At 37.2% G+C, this 17,935-nt stretch overlaps 1 protein-coding gene across 1 annotated transcript in view; it reads right to left on the bottom strand.

Moving 5' to 3' along the window:
- Window positions 1-4,632: 4,632 nt before the first annotated feature.
- The window catches only part of LOC121385371 (homeobox protein engrailed-1a-like), a 16,080-nt gene continuing 2,777 nt past the window's right edge, over window positions 4,633-17,935 (bottom strand). Inside the window, exon 2 of the mRNA XM_041516031.1 lies at window positions 4,633-5,481. Coding sequence (XP_041371965.1) covers window positions 5,174-5,481 — 308 coding nt within the window. The 3' untranslated portion in view covers window positions 4,633-5,173. The remainder of the gene's footprint in view (window positions 5,482-17,935) is intronic.

The following is a 17,935-nucleotide window of genomic DNA, read 5'->3' as shown; positions in this document are numbered from 1 at the left end:
ATATATATATATATATATATATGTGTGTGTGTGTGTGTGTTTGGTTGTGTGTGTTTGTGTTTGTGTTGTAAGGTATGGCGTGTGTGTGTGTGTGTGTGTGTGTGTGTGTGTGTGCGTGCGTGTGTGTTGGGGATTTATAATTTATGAACGATAGTTACCTGGACAAAAGAAACAACCCTGCCCCAATATGGACCAACCAAGATGGATGGATGGATGATTAGATAGATGGATGGATGGATGGATGAATAGATAGATGGATGGATGGATGGATGGATGGATGAATGGATTGATGGGTGGATGTGTGGATGGATGGATGGGTGGGTGGATGGATAGATGAATGGATGGGTGGGTGGGTAGGTGGATGGGTGGGTGGATGGATGTAGGGTTGGATTTGGGGTGTGTGGTTGAATGGATTGATGGTTAGATTTGGGGTGAGTGGGTGGATGGATGGATGGGTGGATGGATGTAGGGTTGGATTTCGGGTGTGTGGTTGAATGGATTGATGGTTAGATTTGGGGTGAGTGGGTGGATGGATGGATGGATGAATAGATAGATGGATGGATGAATGGATTGATGGGTGGGTGGGTGGATGGATGGATGGATGGGCGGGTGGGTGGGTGGGTGGATGGATAGATGAATGGATGGGTGGGTGGGTAGGTGGATGGGTGGGTGGATGGATGTAGGGTTGGATTTGGGGTGTGTGGTTGAATGGATTGATGGTTAGATTTGGGGTGAGTGGGTGGATGGATGGATGGATGGATGGATGGAAGGTAAGGGGACTTCAGATCTTTAGAAACAAAACAAACGCAACCGTTGTAATATCGCACATTTAATATACTAGTAATTATTACAAAAACACACACGAAGAAGCGAAAGCATGTTTGTTATAAAAGTCAGCCCGCAATCATAATACAGAATCGACGCGTGTCCGTCTGTCTTTCTGTCCGTCTGTTAACATGGCTGTGTATGTTCGTCCACCGGAGTTGACACTGGGACTAACACACTGTTTAACGTTGATAAGCTAGCACGATATATACACAAATACTATAGGGACTATCCGGAGTTTGTAGCCATTTTAAAAGGTTTTCTGGCAAATCAAATATTTTTACATTTTTAAAATTACAATTTTCTTACATTTTCTTGCTTAGAATATGAATATTCCTATAATAAATGCATTTCTGTGCATTGTAATATTTTGTAGTATCTCAATGTCGATTATTGTCCTAAAATTAATGTCGTGTGTACGGATTTATTGTTACTTTTAAAGGGACATTCCTGAGTTTGCTGCAATTTTTAACATGTTATCGACTAACAGACTTTTTAACGATTGTAATTACATATCAAATATATTTTACTGCATAAAGCTGTATATTAAACGTGTTTCCGATTGTTCTAATATTTGTACCAGGTTAAATTTAATTTTATTTCCTAGAAAAAGATTTTTTTTCGTACGTACAAAATTATTTGAAGACAAATATTAAGACGACCAGAAACATATTGAATATACAGACATTGATATTCTAAACAAGAAAATATATTTAATATATAAGTTTAATCGTAGAAATATTTTATTAGTCGGAAATATCTTACAATGCCGCAAACTCGGGAATGTCCCTTTAACGGCCAAACGAAATTTAAAATATTTAGCAAAAGGTAATTCCAAATGTATTTATCTGTATATACATATGTATTTAAAACATGTTATGATAAAATAGTCTTTTTAAACAAAAAAAGAAGCCGATTTTGTTTATTTTATTTTAATAAATGTTTTGTCGAGGTGGGGGGACAAACGGAAGTCTTGTTAGGGCTTAAAAAAAATTCAGGATAGTCCTTTAAATTTTTTACAAAAAAATAAATAAATGACACAACAATAGTACAATTAATTTCACACGACATTTGGCTATTATCACAGTTTTACTTGTGCTAGCTAACGGGGAATGTATACAGCTGAAAACCAAGTCGCACTGTACGGCGAACGCTCGCCCTCCTGAACAGGACTCAGAAAACCCCCACAAACACTGTCGAAGTCCACAGAGTTCCACCGACGATTACCGAACGCCACCGGAGAAAATCAAACGTCATCGAAGGTTACCGAATACCATCAAAGATCACTGAAATATGTTACCAGCGCGTCATTCGACTATTGCTTACCATAATGTGACAATACGAAATCACGGATCAGACAATTAAGTTAGTTTAGTACATTTTAAAGCTATGTTCTGGGAAATATGGGAGTCAAAAATGATATATTTCTATACAATACTGAAACAAAACCGTGATATGTTCACAAATTCTCTGCAAGAAGGTACCTAATTCTACTCTTATTAGATGACATTCATACATTTATGATCATTCCCAGTCTGGAGCTCGACGCGGTAAGACGTGTTTGTTTCGCCTGTGCACACTGCACGTGCTTTCGCGGCTCGACTTGGGGATCCTTCACTTCGTTGTTTTTGTCAGCGAAGTGAAGTTTTCTACTGGGATGTATGCGGCCATCGTTTCGACAGAACGCCACGGTTGTTCGCGTTTAGTCTATACATGTCCGAGCCTGTCCTAGCAGCACTGGAAGATTGACCGCCCCACTCTAAGAAGAAATAGGAAGCGGAGTCGGCACCTACTACTCTTTTCTAGACTTTACTTTGTTTTATTGTGATACCATCTCGTATTATCTAGAGGCTGGTAGGTACTGGGTTCGGATCCCAGTCGAGGCATGGGAATTTTTAATCCAGATACCGACTCCAAACCCTGAGTGAGTGCTCCGCAAGGCTCAGTGGGTAGGTGTAAACCACTTGCACCGACCAGTGATCCATAACTGGTTCAACAAAGGTCCATGTTTGTGCTATCCTGCCTGTGGGAAGCGCAAATAAAAGATCCCTTGCTGCTAATCGGAAAGAGTAGCCCATGTAGTGGCGACAGCGGGTTTCCTCTCAAAATCTGTGTGGTCCTTAGCCATATGTCTGACGCCATATAACCGTAAATAAAATGTGTTGAGTGCGTCGTTAAATAAAACATTTCTTTCTTTCTTTCCATCTCGTATCCTCCGGAGTCGGGCCCGTCTGCACCACTATACCAACCCATGACGACTGGACTATACCCTAGTCTGATTCTCTCTCTCGTTCAGACGGATCCGGCTTCTCAAGATCTGTATTTCAGCACAGCACTACACCTTCAACGTCTATTGACTATCAAGCTAGGGGTTTTCTTGACGGGATGCAAGCCATCTCGTCCCTACAAGCTGTGCACCCTAACGGTCTTAACCAGGCCACTCACGTTCGTTCAAAAGTTTATGTCGAAATTACTTTCTTTTTTTAATATTATTAAATAGTCCGATCCTCTCTTCTTTCTGTTCTTTATTTTTGGACTGTCCTTCTAAAATGCTCCAAATTATATAAATATTTAACCGAGCAGTCAATTCTTTTTATTTTTGACTTTGATTCTATTAACTTTTTTAATAATTGCTATTTTCAAAATTCTGCCCATTTTCAACTCTACCCACCCACCCCCCTCCATCCCGAGTCAGGCCACCGATCTTATCTAATTTCTTTTTGACCACCCGATCTAATAAAGAATATATATATATATTAATTAGAGATGCGCATCAAAATTTTAAAGGCCCACTATTTCATTTTTGGATGTAAATTTCAAAATTGTCCGCTTAATTTGTTTTTTGTCCCGGGACAAGCCCCTGGCTATCCAGAGATAGGCCCCGCCCCGGGACGGACATGCTCGAAACTCTAGTGGTATATGAGCATGTAAAAATCATTCACACTCGCACGCATTTATGATAAAATGGTAAAAGCAACTATGAAATATCACAATGTAAAAAAAAAAAAATGCATTATTGTGTGGGGTTTTTGATGTTGGGTTTTTATTTTAAAAGGTTAATATTGTTAAGCAAGGTTTAATATTTTTTAAAACGCACGTGCGTCTGAGAAGTAACGGTTTATTGATTCGATTTTTAGTCTGTTTTTAAGGATATTTCCGGTTTTAACGTCACAGACTCGTCTTTCACTCTATTGTAACTTTATCCAAAAGTGTTACAGGTTTGTAAATGAACTAAACTTAGTGTCCATTTTTTACGGGTTAAAACTATGGTCTGTACCTTTAAATGTATCATTGTTGTCTTTTATGTATTTCATTATGGAGAATGCCCAGTAAGTTGTAAAACTTATATTAATTTTTACAAAAACAGTAATGTTTTACTCAAATGGTTTTAGGAATATTTTAACTACATCCGGGGATACACTTTTATAAACCTCACGAAAGCTTTCGTATGGTTTTGCGAATATTTCGAATACAACCAGATATAGCTACACAATAGAGTTTGAACGACACACTCTCAAATCATTCTTATACAACCGAAAACGTAGTGGAAAGCTAGAACCAATGTTACTAAACTTTTAAAACAAAGCATAAAGGTTCTGCATTTCAGTTACAAGTGACATATTTCTTTGTGATAAATAACTACAATTTAATCGACCCCACACATAGCGAAGCACAGTCTCTCCGACACAGATCTCACACACCCCACCTCACTGCCATCCCCATCCCCACCTCCACTGGCGTATCCAGGATTTTATAGTGGGGGTGGGGGTGGGGGGGGGGGAACCCACACAATGTATATATGTAGCCTATGTATCTATGATTTTATAAAAGTTAACACAGTAAAAACAAAACAAAAAGGTTTGATGGGGGGGGGGGGGGGGCATGGACCCCGTGCCCTCGCTACGCCACTGTTCACCTCACCTTTATTTGGGATTTCAGTGGATAGAGACCGTTAAGTATAGACAGGTTTGTGTTTTGGCAAGAGTTTCGATTAACCGAGACTACCAGCCACCAGGGCTGAGTTTAGCCAGATCGATAAAAAAAAAAAAAAAACACCCAACAAACAAACGTTCGCGAAACTGGTTAATGCGCTTCACGTCATACCAAATTACCACATCGGGGACCAATCAAATCGTCATTGAACGTTAGCATCGTTCGCTGTCGCTGAAGACTGGGCTGGGGCAAGTCCAACCAATAGTTTATCGCTAACGCTAGCTAGACTGGTTTTCTCGCTACACATTAAACCGAATGGCCACTTCGGGAACCAATCAAAACAGTTTTCAAACGTTTAGCAAAAAAAAAAAACATAACAAAAAAACAAACGTCTTGCTGAACGTAGGTCAGACGCCTACGATTTGTGACAGTCGTTAACGGTGCGGTGGTTATATAGTCCTTGTGACATTAGGTGCAAAGCGAGCGGATTTTTATGTCCGGAGGTCTTCTTGATCTTGGCCCGTTTGTTCTGAAACCATATTTTGATTTGAGACTCCGACAGGTGGAGTCTGACGGACAGCTCTCTCCGTCTCTGTTCGGTCAGGTAGCGGCAATCGTCAAATTCCTTCTTCAGTCGTTCCAGCTGGTCTGTCGAAAACGCCGTGCGAGGGCGTTTTTCCTCAATCGTCTTGTCCTTTCTTCGAATCTTTCGGTTTCGAGGACCTGTATGGAAAAACATCAACATAAATATTCTTTAGTGGGTTACGAAGACACTAAGGATTTGTTTTAATTATAATGATTAACCTAACAGGAGGGGGAGAAGGAGGAAGAAAAGCAGGAGGAGGGGAAGGAACAAGACAAATAAGAAGAAATAAAGAAGAAACAGAAAAAAAAGCATTTTGTCATCGTCTTGTCCTTTCTTTGAATCTTTCGGTTTCAAGGACCTGTGTGAAAAAAACACATCAGCAATATAAATATTATTTGGGGGGTAACGAAGACAAAAGAAGACACGACAGATTGTGCGTGCTGGATGTAGCCCAGTGGTAAAGCGCTCGCTTGATGTTAGTCGAAAACATCTGACAATGACTGCAAACTCAGGACAGTCCCTTTAACAAGGTTCACTCCATTAAGTCAATATTTTTCTTAACGTGCACGGCGAGATGCTTCTCTCTACTTAGCAAATTTAAAATGGCAGGGATCTTTTTTAAGTTTGTCGTTGAAGATTTATTGTGTTAATAATGATGCAAGTACTTCAATCGAAATTTTGTGAGTACGGTAGGTTATACATTTTTGGTTTGTGTGTCCATTTGTTGCACTATTTCGGTTGAGAAACGGTTAAAACATGGTGCCACAAGTTTTGAATATAGGCTATATATAGGGTATGTAACAAGATCCGGACTTAGAAAGAACCACACTTTCTACGTCCCTTCAGACTAGATTCACTCTAACATTGGGTTGTAGTCAGAACTGTGATTTGAACCCAGCACTATTTGGACTTAACCAGGACTGAGTTCAGCCAGACCGAGCACAAAAACGTTTGCTAGAAAAAGTATTTGCTTCACGTTCAGTCATAAATGACCACATCGGGAACGAATCAAATAGTTCGCGAACGTTAGCGTCGCTCGCTGTCGCTGAACGCAAGGCAGTACGTCGCCGAGACTGTTATTCAAACACTATTTTCATTTAATTATATAAATTACCCATATCTCTTTGTCGGCAATTCCACGTGTCCGTAAGACAAACGAGCATGCGTTAAAAGTGACCAATTCGGCAATTGCAAACATCGTCCTCATCCTAACGCCAGTGTAAACAGTTGGTGTTAATTGTGCCAATTTGTAACCCGAGTCGCGGGCCGGCGCATAGTATGAGCTCTAGACAAATGAGCCCGGATGTACAATTCCATTTCGAAATTGGCCACTTTAATTGAAAAACAAGCTCCATTAATTCGGACCTTCTGTCTCGATTGGCGGTTTCTCGGAAGTCAAACGGCAGCCTCGAAACCGAAGCGTTATCGGGTCGGCTTTGACCGATTCCTTTCCACTTGCGACTTAATAGTCGGCTTGACTTAACTAATTTGGTCATTAAGGCGATAGGGGGCGCTCACGGCACTGCCATTTGGCTGACCTATTACGACTGATCGGCGGTCATGTGGGCTGGTGTAATTACACGCGTGTCAGAGGTCGACAAAGGGGAAACAATCAACCGCGCGCCTTACGCCACAATAGCTCGCCGCTAACGCTACAATAGCAAGCGATTAATCGCGACACCGAATCGCAACGCATCTTCGGAACGTGGCGAACAAAAGTAAACTTGGAATGGCGAAATTGAATTTGACTGTCTTAACTTTCGTTTATTTAGTGACGGGGCGGAATGGGGGCGGTGTGGGATTGGTTGGAAAGGCCATAACATTATGACGTTTGAAGACAGTTTTTTGTTTGTTTTATACACACATACACACACACACACATACACACATAAACACACACACGAGAGAGAGAGAGAGAGAGAGGGGGGGGGGGTATTTTAAAATGTGTAATAATCTTGATTAAAAATGTTTTTGGGGGTGTGTGGGGGGGGGGGGGGTCTGTATACCTTGATATACTTATGTTCGGTGTCAAATTATTTTTTAAAAGAACTGTGCTTCCCGGTAGATACTTAAAACAAAGTCAAAGTTCAGTGGAAATATGTTTTGCCGTTTTATTAATTATTTAAACTCTTGTCATTTTTTTTTTTTTTTTTTTTTTTTTTTCTCGTTATATTCTTTTTTCTTCTTTTTTGGCGAATTGTTTTTTTTTTTTTTTTTTAAATGTTTTATTTAACGACACGCTCAACATATTTTATTTACGGTTATATGGCATCTGCCATATGGTTAAGACCAAACGGATATTGAGACAGGAAACCCGCTGTTGCCACTTCATGGGCTACTCTTTTCGATTAGCAGCAAGAGATATTTTATATGCACCAGGATAGCACATACCACGGCCTTTGATATACCAGTCGTGTAAATTGTTTAAAGAGACTGCTCTAAGAGCGGGTTTTCTGTCATTGTAAAATGTACCTATTTTAACGAATAAAATTACATATTAAATAAATCTTCTTGTTTAGAATATCAGTGATTGTAGTGATTGTATATTTAATGTGTTTCCGGGCTACTTATACTGGATTTTAACTACCAATAATTCGTTACTGCGCATGCATGAAAATGTTGGTTAAATTTTCGCTCACAATATTTTGCCGGTTCTGTTCTGTCAGTTTTTATTTTGATAAGGCCGGACAGGATTCAGCCTGGCCAATATTTGGGCTGATTTTATTTGTTTATATGTTTATTTTATTAATATTATTTTTGTAAAAAACAACACACACGCGCACGCACACACACACCACACACACGCACACACGCACACACGCGCGCGCACGCATACTGCACGATGTTTTTAAATTTCGCACAAAATATACCACCAACAGAATCAGCGAAATTGAGGCTTCAAAATGCCCCCAAGAATGCAGCAAACAGTATCTACATTGTATTTTTTATTTAATCTGGGTTGAGGGTGGTGCCACTAGACCCCTTAGAAGTGTTTTGCGCTCGCAATATTTCACACCATCGCAACGCCCCCCCCCCCCCCCCCCCCCCCCCCGAGTTCAGAATCTCATAGATTTTTTAATAAAGTTATTATTAGTACGCCAAGGTTTAATCTTTATCTAAAGTAGTGTCGTAAATAGAATAAAACTGATTTTCGTTGATTATTTCTTTCATATTAAACTGACAGGTAAATATTTTGTGAATATCTATTTGATGATACTCTACCTAATTTAGCATTTACTTGTTTGGGCTCTAATTGATGTACAGGATGGTGTTTAATCTTAGAATTAAAAGAAAATTGTCAGTAAAACAGGTGATTTGTGCACTTTATTGGAACAGATTTTTATTGACATGACTTTGTGTCAATTTCATTGCTGTTGCAATATGTCAGGGACTGTCTCTGATGACGGTTTACCCCTATCCCTCTCAAAAACAAAAAAAATTGTAGACATTTCTAAGTAACTTTTGAGCAAAACTGTCAAGATCCATTCTGAATGTGTGATCTATTATACCGGTGTTAAAGGTGCTATGTATTATAGGTGCTATCTCCAAGTTGCACGATGACAGCTATTGCAAAACAATAATAAATAAATAAAATTTGCTTTAAAATTTAAAGACTACACCTTCAACTATATGCCCATAAATTATTGTAACAAAATAATTTTATCTTCTAGTAGAAAATGCATGTTTATTGGAGAATCTTTATCACAAACAGATGCTGATATATAACTACGATATAGCACCTTTAAGTGCTTGCAAGATTGTGTAAATTTCTAATGTACTTATATTGAATTTATATTCACTAAATATGCTGATCATAATTAATAACTTCTGGTGCAATTCAAAATACTCGGTTAACTTGCAGTTTTAAATAAAAGGTTGTTTACGGGTAAATGAAATTGACACATGTAGATCAAAATGTGTTATAGTCTATTCCAATAAAGTACACATATCACCTGTTTACCGACAACTTTCTTTTAATTTCAAGAGTAAACACCACCTTGTACATCAGCGAGAGCCCAAACAAGTAAATGCTAAATTAGGTAGAGTATCATTAAATAGATATTTACAAAATATTTACCTGTCAGTTTAATATGACATAAATAATCGACGAAATCAGTTTTATTCTATTTCCGACACTACTTTAGTACTTTGATTCCATACATTTCGTATGACACACGTTCATATGGCAATCTGTAACCTTTACCAATAATGGTATGTTATACGGTGACAATTGATAATCAGAGGGCTAAAATTAGAACCAGAAATACGTAACTAAAACACTCACAGTGCGAAATCATGTATTCGTATTCCCATGTATGCTTGTCCTTCAATGAATACATTGCGCAGAATGATTTGGCAACTGACCTCGCTTTGCCAAGACAAGTTCAAACAAAATGTTACCCGTCTATATATAGCGTTTTTGACGTTTTGCAATACTATAAATAATTGTTATGGATAGATTCATGATATTTAGTTGTAAACCCATATAGGCATAGTTTCTGCTGTTAATGTGAGGCATACAACATAAATGTATGTAAATAATTATGCTTACTACAGTACAATCTGATTAACATTAGCTCTACTGGGTCTGCCAGTAGATCTAACAGCATTGCGTGGACTCCCATGTCCAGGTGACAGTTCATCTATAAATAACAACTTAAATATCGACCAATTACACTCTGCCTTTTATAGCGTTATTCCAGAGCATACAAATTCTAAAAATATCGGGCGAGACTGTTTATGCAATAGACGAAATTGTTGGTCAATTTCAACATTGAAAAAAACGTGGGAAAGTGCAGTAATAAACTATGGATTGTATACTAGTATAAACAGATTTTATGGCTATACTATCACGGGTTTTTTTTCGTCTTGAAACGAATTTTATATAAATTTGTATATTGCAATTAGTTTCCGGCATACTTCGTAATTCACCCGAATCATTTCGTATACCCTCGGCATAATCCCGAATGTTTTCGAATCACTGGCATGATTTTGCAAGTAAGGTTTTGATTGGTCGAATGAAAGGTCAACTGGACATGAACTCCAACGGGCTGCTGTTAGATCCACATGTAATAGTGGAGCTAATTTTAATTAGATTGACTACAGTACAGGAGATTTAAGGTAACGCATCATCAACAGTATGATTCAAGAACGAACACCGTGCGTGACGTCATACATTTTGGAGAATTTCAAAACATTTTGGTGTATTCCCATACATTTTATGGGTTTGGGATCTAACAGTCGGTAGAACGCTCGCTTGGGGTGCTTCGGTTGTAGGATCGAATTCCCTTGGTGAGCCCATTCCAGTCTGGGGAAATGCTGAAAAAAAGCCCTTGCTAACTAATGACAAAATGTAGCGGGATTCCTCTAAACATATATGTCATAATTACCAAATGTTTGGCATCCAGTACCCGATGATTAATAAATTAATGTGCTCTAATGGTGACCTCTGTAGAGTGTCGTTTTGCAATAAAGTGCCGAATTCCAATTTAAGCAAAAATTAATTGACAGTCTACAAACCTTTTCGTTAAACAAAAGAAACATGAACATAAAAATGTTGGTACATTTCGATATTTTTGTTTTTTTGTTTGTTATCAAGCATTCCACTTGTGTTTAAAACTAAATTCCTGTGAAGTAAACTAAAATCTACCAATCAAACATAGCGATCTCGGAAAATGCCCTTTGTGTGAAAACGGCATCATGGGATATCAAACATATACCGCTAAAGTACGAAACGCATTTTAATTGATTGTCAAATTAGTTCGCCCGCGATTTATCAAACTCGTACAACATCAAAGACAATCTAATGCAGGTAAAGATCCGATCAGTTTTCCCATTCCCGCGTTATTACAAAGCGTTCGGTTTAAAAAGAACGACAATTATTCACTGCTGTCGTTCAAAGGAAGCGGAAATGCCGACATGTTGATATCTTCGCTTTTGATCGATGGGTAATTTGAATTTGGTGTCGTGCTTTACGCGTGTGCCACGTGTCACGGATCAATTCTGAATGCGAGAACCAAAATAGAATGTTTGTTTTTGCTCATGTTATATAATTCAATTGTTTATGTTTTTGTTTGTTTGTTTGTTGTATTGTTGTTGTTGTTGTTTTTGAGAAGGTTGGTCATTTTGTTAATTGAATTACATTCAAGGATGTGTCTACGGAAAACACTGTAACTTATTTTGTTCTTATTTTCTTCATACTGCACTTGGTGCAGTTTATGAGAATAAAATTCTTGTCTTGTCTTGTGGGAACCAGGTGTCAAAGGTGCCAGAAAATTACGAAAAGGTGCTCTTTTAAGTTTAAAAAGTTTGTTTTGGTTTGGGGTTTTTGTCTAGCAGAAGACGCTATATTGCGGTGATATGATTTTATTTTTACTACACCGTTCTTGCCCCTTTATTTATTTAGGCTAAGTGCCACCTTGTCGCAATCTAGTTTAGTACATTGAGAAGGAGAACTCTTTAAAGTTAAATGATGTACTGTGGATATAAAGATACAGAGATCTTTCTTTAGGCATAGGCGTACGGGCTCCCTTTTAGTAGGGGGTGGTGGCAGGCAGGCTTTTGTCCGAATTAAACTAAAATGCCCTAACCTAGATAACAGCATTTATTCACATTAGCATTACTACTAAACCGCTATACAGGGTTACAAACTAATCACTACGCATTTTTACATGGATTACAACTAATTTTGAGGGTAGAACGATGGAATACTTGGTAAAAAGGTCTCAGGTTAGCACATTTTGCCCAAATATCTGTATAATTTTTGCCCGCACGCTTATGTCTTTAAGGGTATTTTGAGAAGTTGTTTCGTGTGTTTGTCTTTTGCTAATTTGGAGAGTTCGATGTGCTTTTTGAGAGTTTAATACGCGGAAACTATATTTTGCTATGTACAATGCGACACTTTGCTAAATTTGCTGATCAAATGAAAGTGTATTAAACACATTCTAACCATTAAAATGTCGTATTTTTTTTAATGTCACTAGGACATTAACTTCTAACCATATCATGTTAAGTTTGTCTTTCAATGTTCAATTATTTTTACAATTAATACGTACATTAATATGAAATAAGCGAGATTTGATACTATTAAAGGGACATTCCTGATTTTGCTGTAATTTTTAAGATGTTATCGACAAACAGAGACTTTTTGACGACTGTAATTGCATATCAGATATATTTTTCTGCATAAAATATTAGTGGTTGTATAGTAAACGTGTTTCTGATCTTTCTAATATTTGTACCAGGTTAAATTTCATTTTATTTCCTAAAAAAAGATAATTATTTTCGTAGGTACGAAATTATTTGAAGACAAAATCCAGTTTGGGATTCTTACAAATATTAAGACGACCAGAAACACATTGAATATACAGACACTGGTATTCTAAACAAGAAAATATATTTAATATGTAAATTTAATCGTAGAAATTTTTTATTGGTCGGAAATATTATCTTACATTGGCGAGGTTTTAATCCTCTCTTATCTAGCGAATTAAATTTAAGTGTTTGTAAAATACAAAAACAACCCAGCCCCACCTTATGTATGAACTAAATACTAATGGCATACAATGTATTACCGATGTAGCGCTATTTTCGTGCCATCTCCGAACACTGAATAAGTTAAATTGGGTAAAATATTTGTGCCACATTAAAAAAAAAATGGTTGAACAAAAAACTACTGACATACCTGGTATTACCGGTGTGGCGCTATTTTCGCGCCATCTCCGAACACTGAATAAGTTAAATTGTTAAACTGTGGTAAAATATTTGTGCCGCATTAAAAAAAAAAAAATGTGTGAACAAAAAAACTACTGGCATACCTTGTATTACCGATGTGGCGCTATTTTCGCGCTATCTCCGATCACTGAATAAGGTAAGTCGTGGAACAGTTTGTAGTTAGTTCTTTACACCGCGAGTTATCATTTACAGTATCAGTTTGACTTTATAGCTCTTTATCTGCGCGGAATCTTAATGTTATATGTCAGAATCATACTCAGTCTTTTGAGATCTGTCACGCTCCAGTGGTCTCAGTTTTAATGACGCGAGACTCACAGTAAACATCTTACTCAGAAAAAAATAGTCCCGGCTCGGTTGATATCCATGCGATATAGAAAAAAAGTAACGAGAATCATCAGATACTGTAAAAATGTCTTAGACATATTTTCAGAAAAACTGAGAAAAAGGAGCCCATGGCAAATGAGCTTGAACCTTTTTTCAAATGGTTAATTGATTGATTAATTCCATTTTTTGATCGGACTTTAAATTAAATTTTTTAGACTTCTATCTAATAATCTTTTTTCTGTCCAATGCTCAGCCACTGGCCATACCAGAGAATGGACCTGGGATAGACGTGCTTGAATCATGTTTGGATAGTTAAAGTTTGTTTTGTTTAACAACACCTCTAGAGTACATTGATTTATTAATCATCGGCTATTGGATGTCAAACATATGGTAATTCTGACATATAAGTCTTAGAGAGGAAACCCGCTACATTTTCCTATTAGTAGCAAGGGATCGTTTGTATGCACAGACAGGATAGCACATACCACGGCCTTTGATATACCAGTCGTGGTGCACTGGCTGAACGAGAAATAGTGCAATGGGCTCACCGACGGGGGATCGATCCTAAACCGACCGCGCACCAAGCGGGCGCTTTACCACTGGGCCGCGTCCCGCCCCTATGTTTGGATAGAGGCACGCCAATAAAATTACCTAACTTAATAATATTCTTTCTCTCTCACACATATTTAAAATAGTACGATGCATATTGTTTTTGGGAGAAGGTCCAAATTGCTTAAATATCCTGATACCTTTTTAGGTGAAGTCCATTTATATTTTATTCGCTGAGCTTGAGATTTCCTTAGTGGTATATGGGCATGTTAAAGGTACTCTTTCTTGAGATTTCAGACATGATTTTAAATCTAACTTACTCATTCGGATTCCACTTTCTATTCGTTTCCCCTATCCCTACTCCACTCCTACCCAACCTGTTCCGGACAAAGTCTTTCGTGAGGTCAGTGTTGTGGAAGATAGAATATATAGAGGATTCGTCACGAGTGTTTTTCTAATATGGAATCCCTGTCCCGAGTCAGACCTCCGATCCTATCGAAGGCCGGACTCGGGATAGGCGTGTTCGAAACCATAGTATTATAAGGACACGTTAAACCACTTAATAATAATCCAATATGGAAAATATCAACCGAGTCTATGATAATTGTTATTTGTCTCGGCAAAGATTAACTGGACGAGGTTGATATTTAACATATTGAAAAAAAAAAAAACACGAGTGGCGTATTCTGTTTATCCTATAATATTTCTAAAATATTTTAATTCGATATTTAGTAAATCAAAGTTCTGAAGTCGCCTAATCGGTAACATGACGTCATCACAACGAACTAAATTTCACCAAAACGTTACGCTCGTTGGCTGTAAACAAACGACCCATTGACAGTAAAACAATATTAACCGAGTGAATAATGGTAAATATCAAATGGGTTTATGACATGGATTTTATGGGTAAGTTATAGAATAAATTATTGTTTTTTTTATGGAATGTCAGAGGAAGCAAAATTAATAATGTTGTTTAGTGAGGAACATAGCATTTAACTTCCAAAACCTGCTAATATATTATATATATTTTTTAAGAAAATGGACTAAAAAGATTAATGATTTTTATTTTGTACATACAAGTATATATATTTTGATTAACTTTTATATACCCTTATTTTTAACAATATCATTATCTTATTTCCTAAATGCATTGTATGTTTTAATATGAATTTGGGTGTATTTTAATGTATATAGTCTCTCACAAATCTATAATGAGTAGTCTGTATATATTATAAATGATTTTTTATACATGGTGAGTAAACCCAATACCTCTGTCTGTCTGTCCGTCTTTTTACTAGTGTGTATTACATGATAGTAGATTGATTCATAATTCAAGTCAAAGGCGAGAGTGAGTGCACCGCTAGGCTCAGTGGGTAGGTGTAAGGCCACATACACCGAATTTAACCCACTTCACGGGTGCGATTATGGGTGTGTTTCCCGAGTGCATGACCCTACATGGGGGATGATTACCCGGCATGCACTGCAGGTTCCCGGGTTCAGGTGATACCGAGATAGCTCAACTGACAGCAAGCGTGGAGCACGGCCCTATTATATTATGTAATTATTCATGTTTTCCCATATGCCGTTGCCTAACGGCCTGGGTGTAATAAAGTTCTGTTCTGTTCTGTTAAGTAGTCCCATACCGAAATGGAAATACTGTGGCTTCACCATTCATCTCATCACCATCCATGTTTGTAATGTCCAAAATACAAAAACAAATGTCTTTGTCTCTGTGTTAAATGTTTGTGGCGGGGGTTTTTTAAAAAGAAAAAAGTTAAAGGCGAATTTAACATACACACACACACACACACACACACATAGAGAGAGAGAGAGAGAGAGAGAGAGAGAGAGAGAGAGAGAGAGAGGAGAGAGAGAGAACGGGAGAGAGAGTGAGAGAGAGATGAGAGAGAGAGAGGAGAAGAGACGAGAGAGAGGATGGACGGAGAGGAGAGAGAGAGAGAGAGAGAGAGAGAGAGAGAGAGAGAGAGAGAGAGAGAGAGACAGACAGACAGACAGACAGACAGACAGACAGACAGACATACAGACATACATACATACATACATACATATATACATATATATATATATATATATATATATATATATATATATTAAAAACGACTCTGCATTGAGACGAGATACGGTTTTGTCGTTCAGATATATTCAAAAGGATTGGGTTATATAGGCATCGACAGTTGATTAGTCCCTAACGGACTATGAAATGTTAATTCCACATAGCTCATCGTAAACCGATATTTCTATATTACAAAAACAAATAAAATACCGTTATATTCACACTTTGAAATAAACAACTGTCAGTTTACACATTGCAGAATAAAATATAAATATAATACACGGTTATTTGCACATTGAAACTGAAATTTGTGAAAGTGTTAACTGCACATATTTTGCTATAAATATAATTGTATGAATGTATAAACAAAAGAAAGAAAGAAAGAAGTGTTTTATTTAACGACGCACTCAACACATTTTATTTACGGTTATATGGCGTCAGACATATGGTTAAGGACCACCCAGATTTTGAGAGGAAACCCGCTGTCGCCACTACATGGGCTACTCTTCCGATTGGCAGCAAGGGATCTTTTATTTGCGCTTCCCACAGGCAGGATAGCACAAACCATGGCCTTTGTTGAACCAGTTATGGATCACTGGTCGGTGCAAGTGGTTTACACCTACCCATTGAGCCTTGCGGAGCACTCACTCAGGGTTTGGAGTCGGTATCTGGATTAAAAATCCCATGCCTCGACTGGGATCCGAACCCAGTACCTACCAGCCTGTAGACCGATGGCCTGCCACGACGCCACCGAGGCCGGTCAAAAATGTATAAACAAAATACATTGCTACTCAAATAATGTGACAAATGACTAGTCTGTTATTTGTTGTTGTTTTTTTATTCACTGTGAAACAAAACAGTTTGTTAATTACTAAAGTGAATTCAATAGTATACTTTTATTTTCACATTGCTAAATGAAACATCTGATACAGTTGTTAATTACTAAAGTGAATTCAAACATTATACTGCTATTTGCACATTGTTAAATCAAACATCTGGTATAGTTGTTAATTACTAGAGTGAATTCAAACATTATACTGCTGTTTGCACTTTGTTAAATCAAACATCTGGTATAGTTGTTAATTACTAAAGTGAATTCAATATTATACTTTTATTTGCAGATTGTTAAATGAAACATCTGGTACAGTTGTCAATTATTAAAGTGAATTCAAGCATTACACTGCTATTTGCACATTGTTAAATGAAACATCTGGTGCTGTTGTTAATTACTAAAGTGAATTCAAATATTATACTGCTATTTACACGTCGTTAAATTAAACATTTGGTACAAGTTGTTTCCATATTACACACTCTTGTCTGGTTACAAAACTATATTTTTACAATTTTATTATTACATATTTGTGCAGAGATACGATTTTGATCATGGAATACAGTTTTGTCATTCAGATTCATTTGCCAACCTTTATCAAATATCTTCTCTTTTTTTGCAATAAGTGTCATGTTAAGTATTTGTTTGAACATAATCAATGTCATTTGATTGCGTATACATGTAAATATTTAAATGTTTTTAAATATCATCAAAAATATCAAATATTTCTTAATAATAAAGCATTGAACATAATCAATGACATTTGATTTTATATATATATATATATATATTATTATTATTATTATTATTATTATTATTATTATTATTATTATTATTATTATATTTCAGTAAAGTTGCTGCATTTTGAGACATCCATTTTATAAACTTCAGGTTTTTTTTAATGTACCCGGTACGTTGGAAGAGTTTGCAAGCTGTTTCGAATATAGACAGAGAGAGCGAGAGAGAGAGAGAGAGAGAGAGAGAGAGAGAGAGAGAGAGAGAGAGAGAGAGAGAGAGGGGGGGGGGGGGGAGAAAGCGAGAGAGAGAGGAGAGATATGCGAGGGGAGTGAGTGTGTGTGTG

This window comes from Gigantopelta aegis, chromosome 11, assembly GCF_016097555.1.
Source record: "Gigantopelta aegis isolate Gae_Host chromosome 11, Gae_host_genome, whole genome shotgun sequence".
In the NCBI taxonomy this organism is placed as follows: domain Eukaryota; kingdom Metazoa; phylum Mollusca; class Gastropoda; order Neomphalida; family Peltospiridae; genus Gigantopelta; species Gigantopelta aegis.
This window is presented reverse-complemented; position numbering and strand designations above follow the sequence as displayed.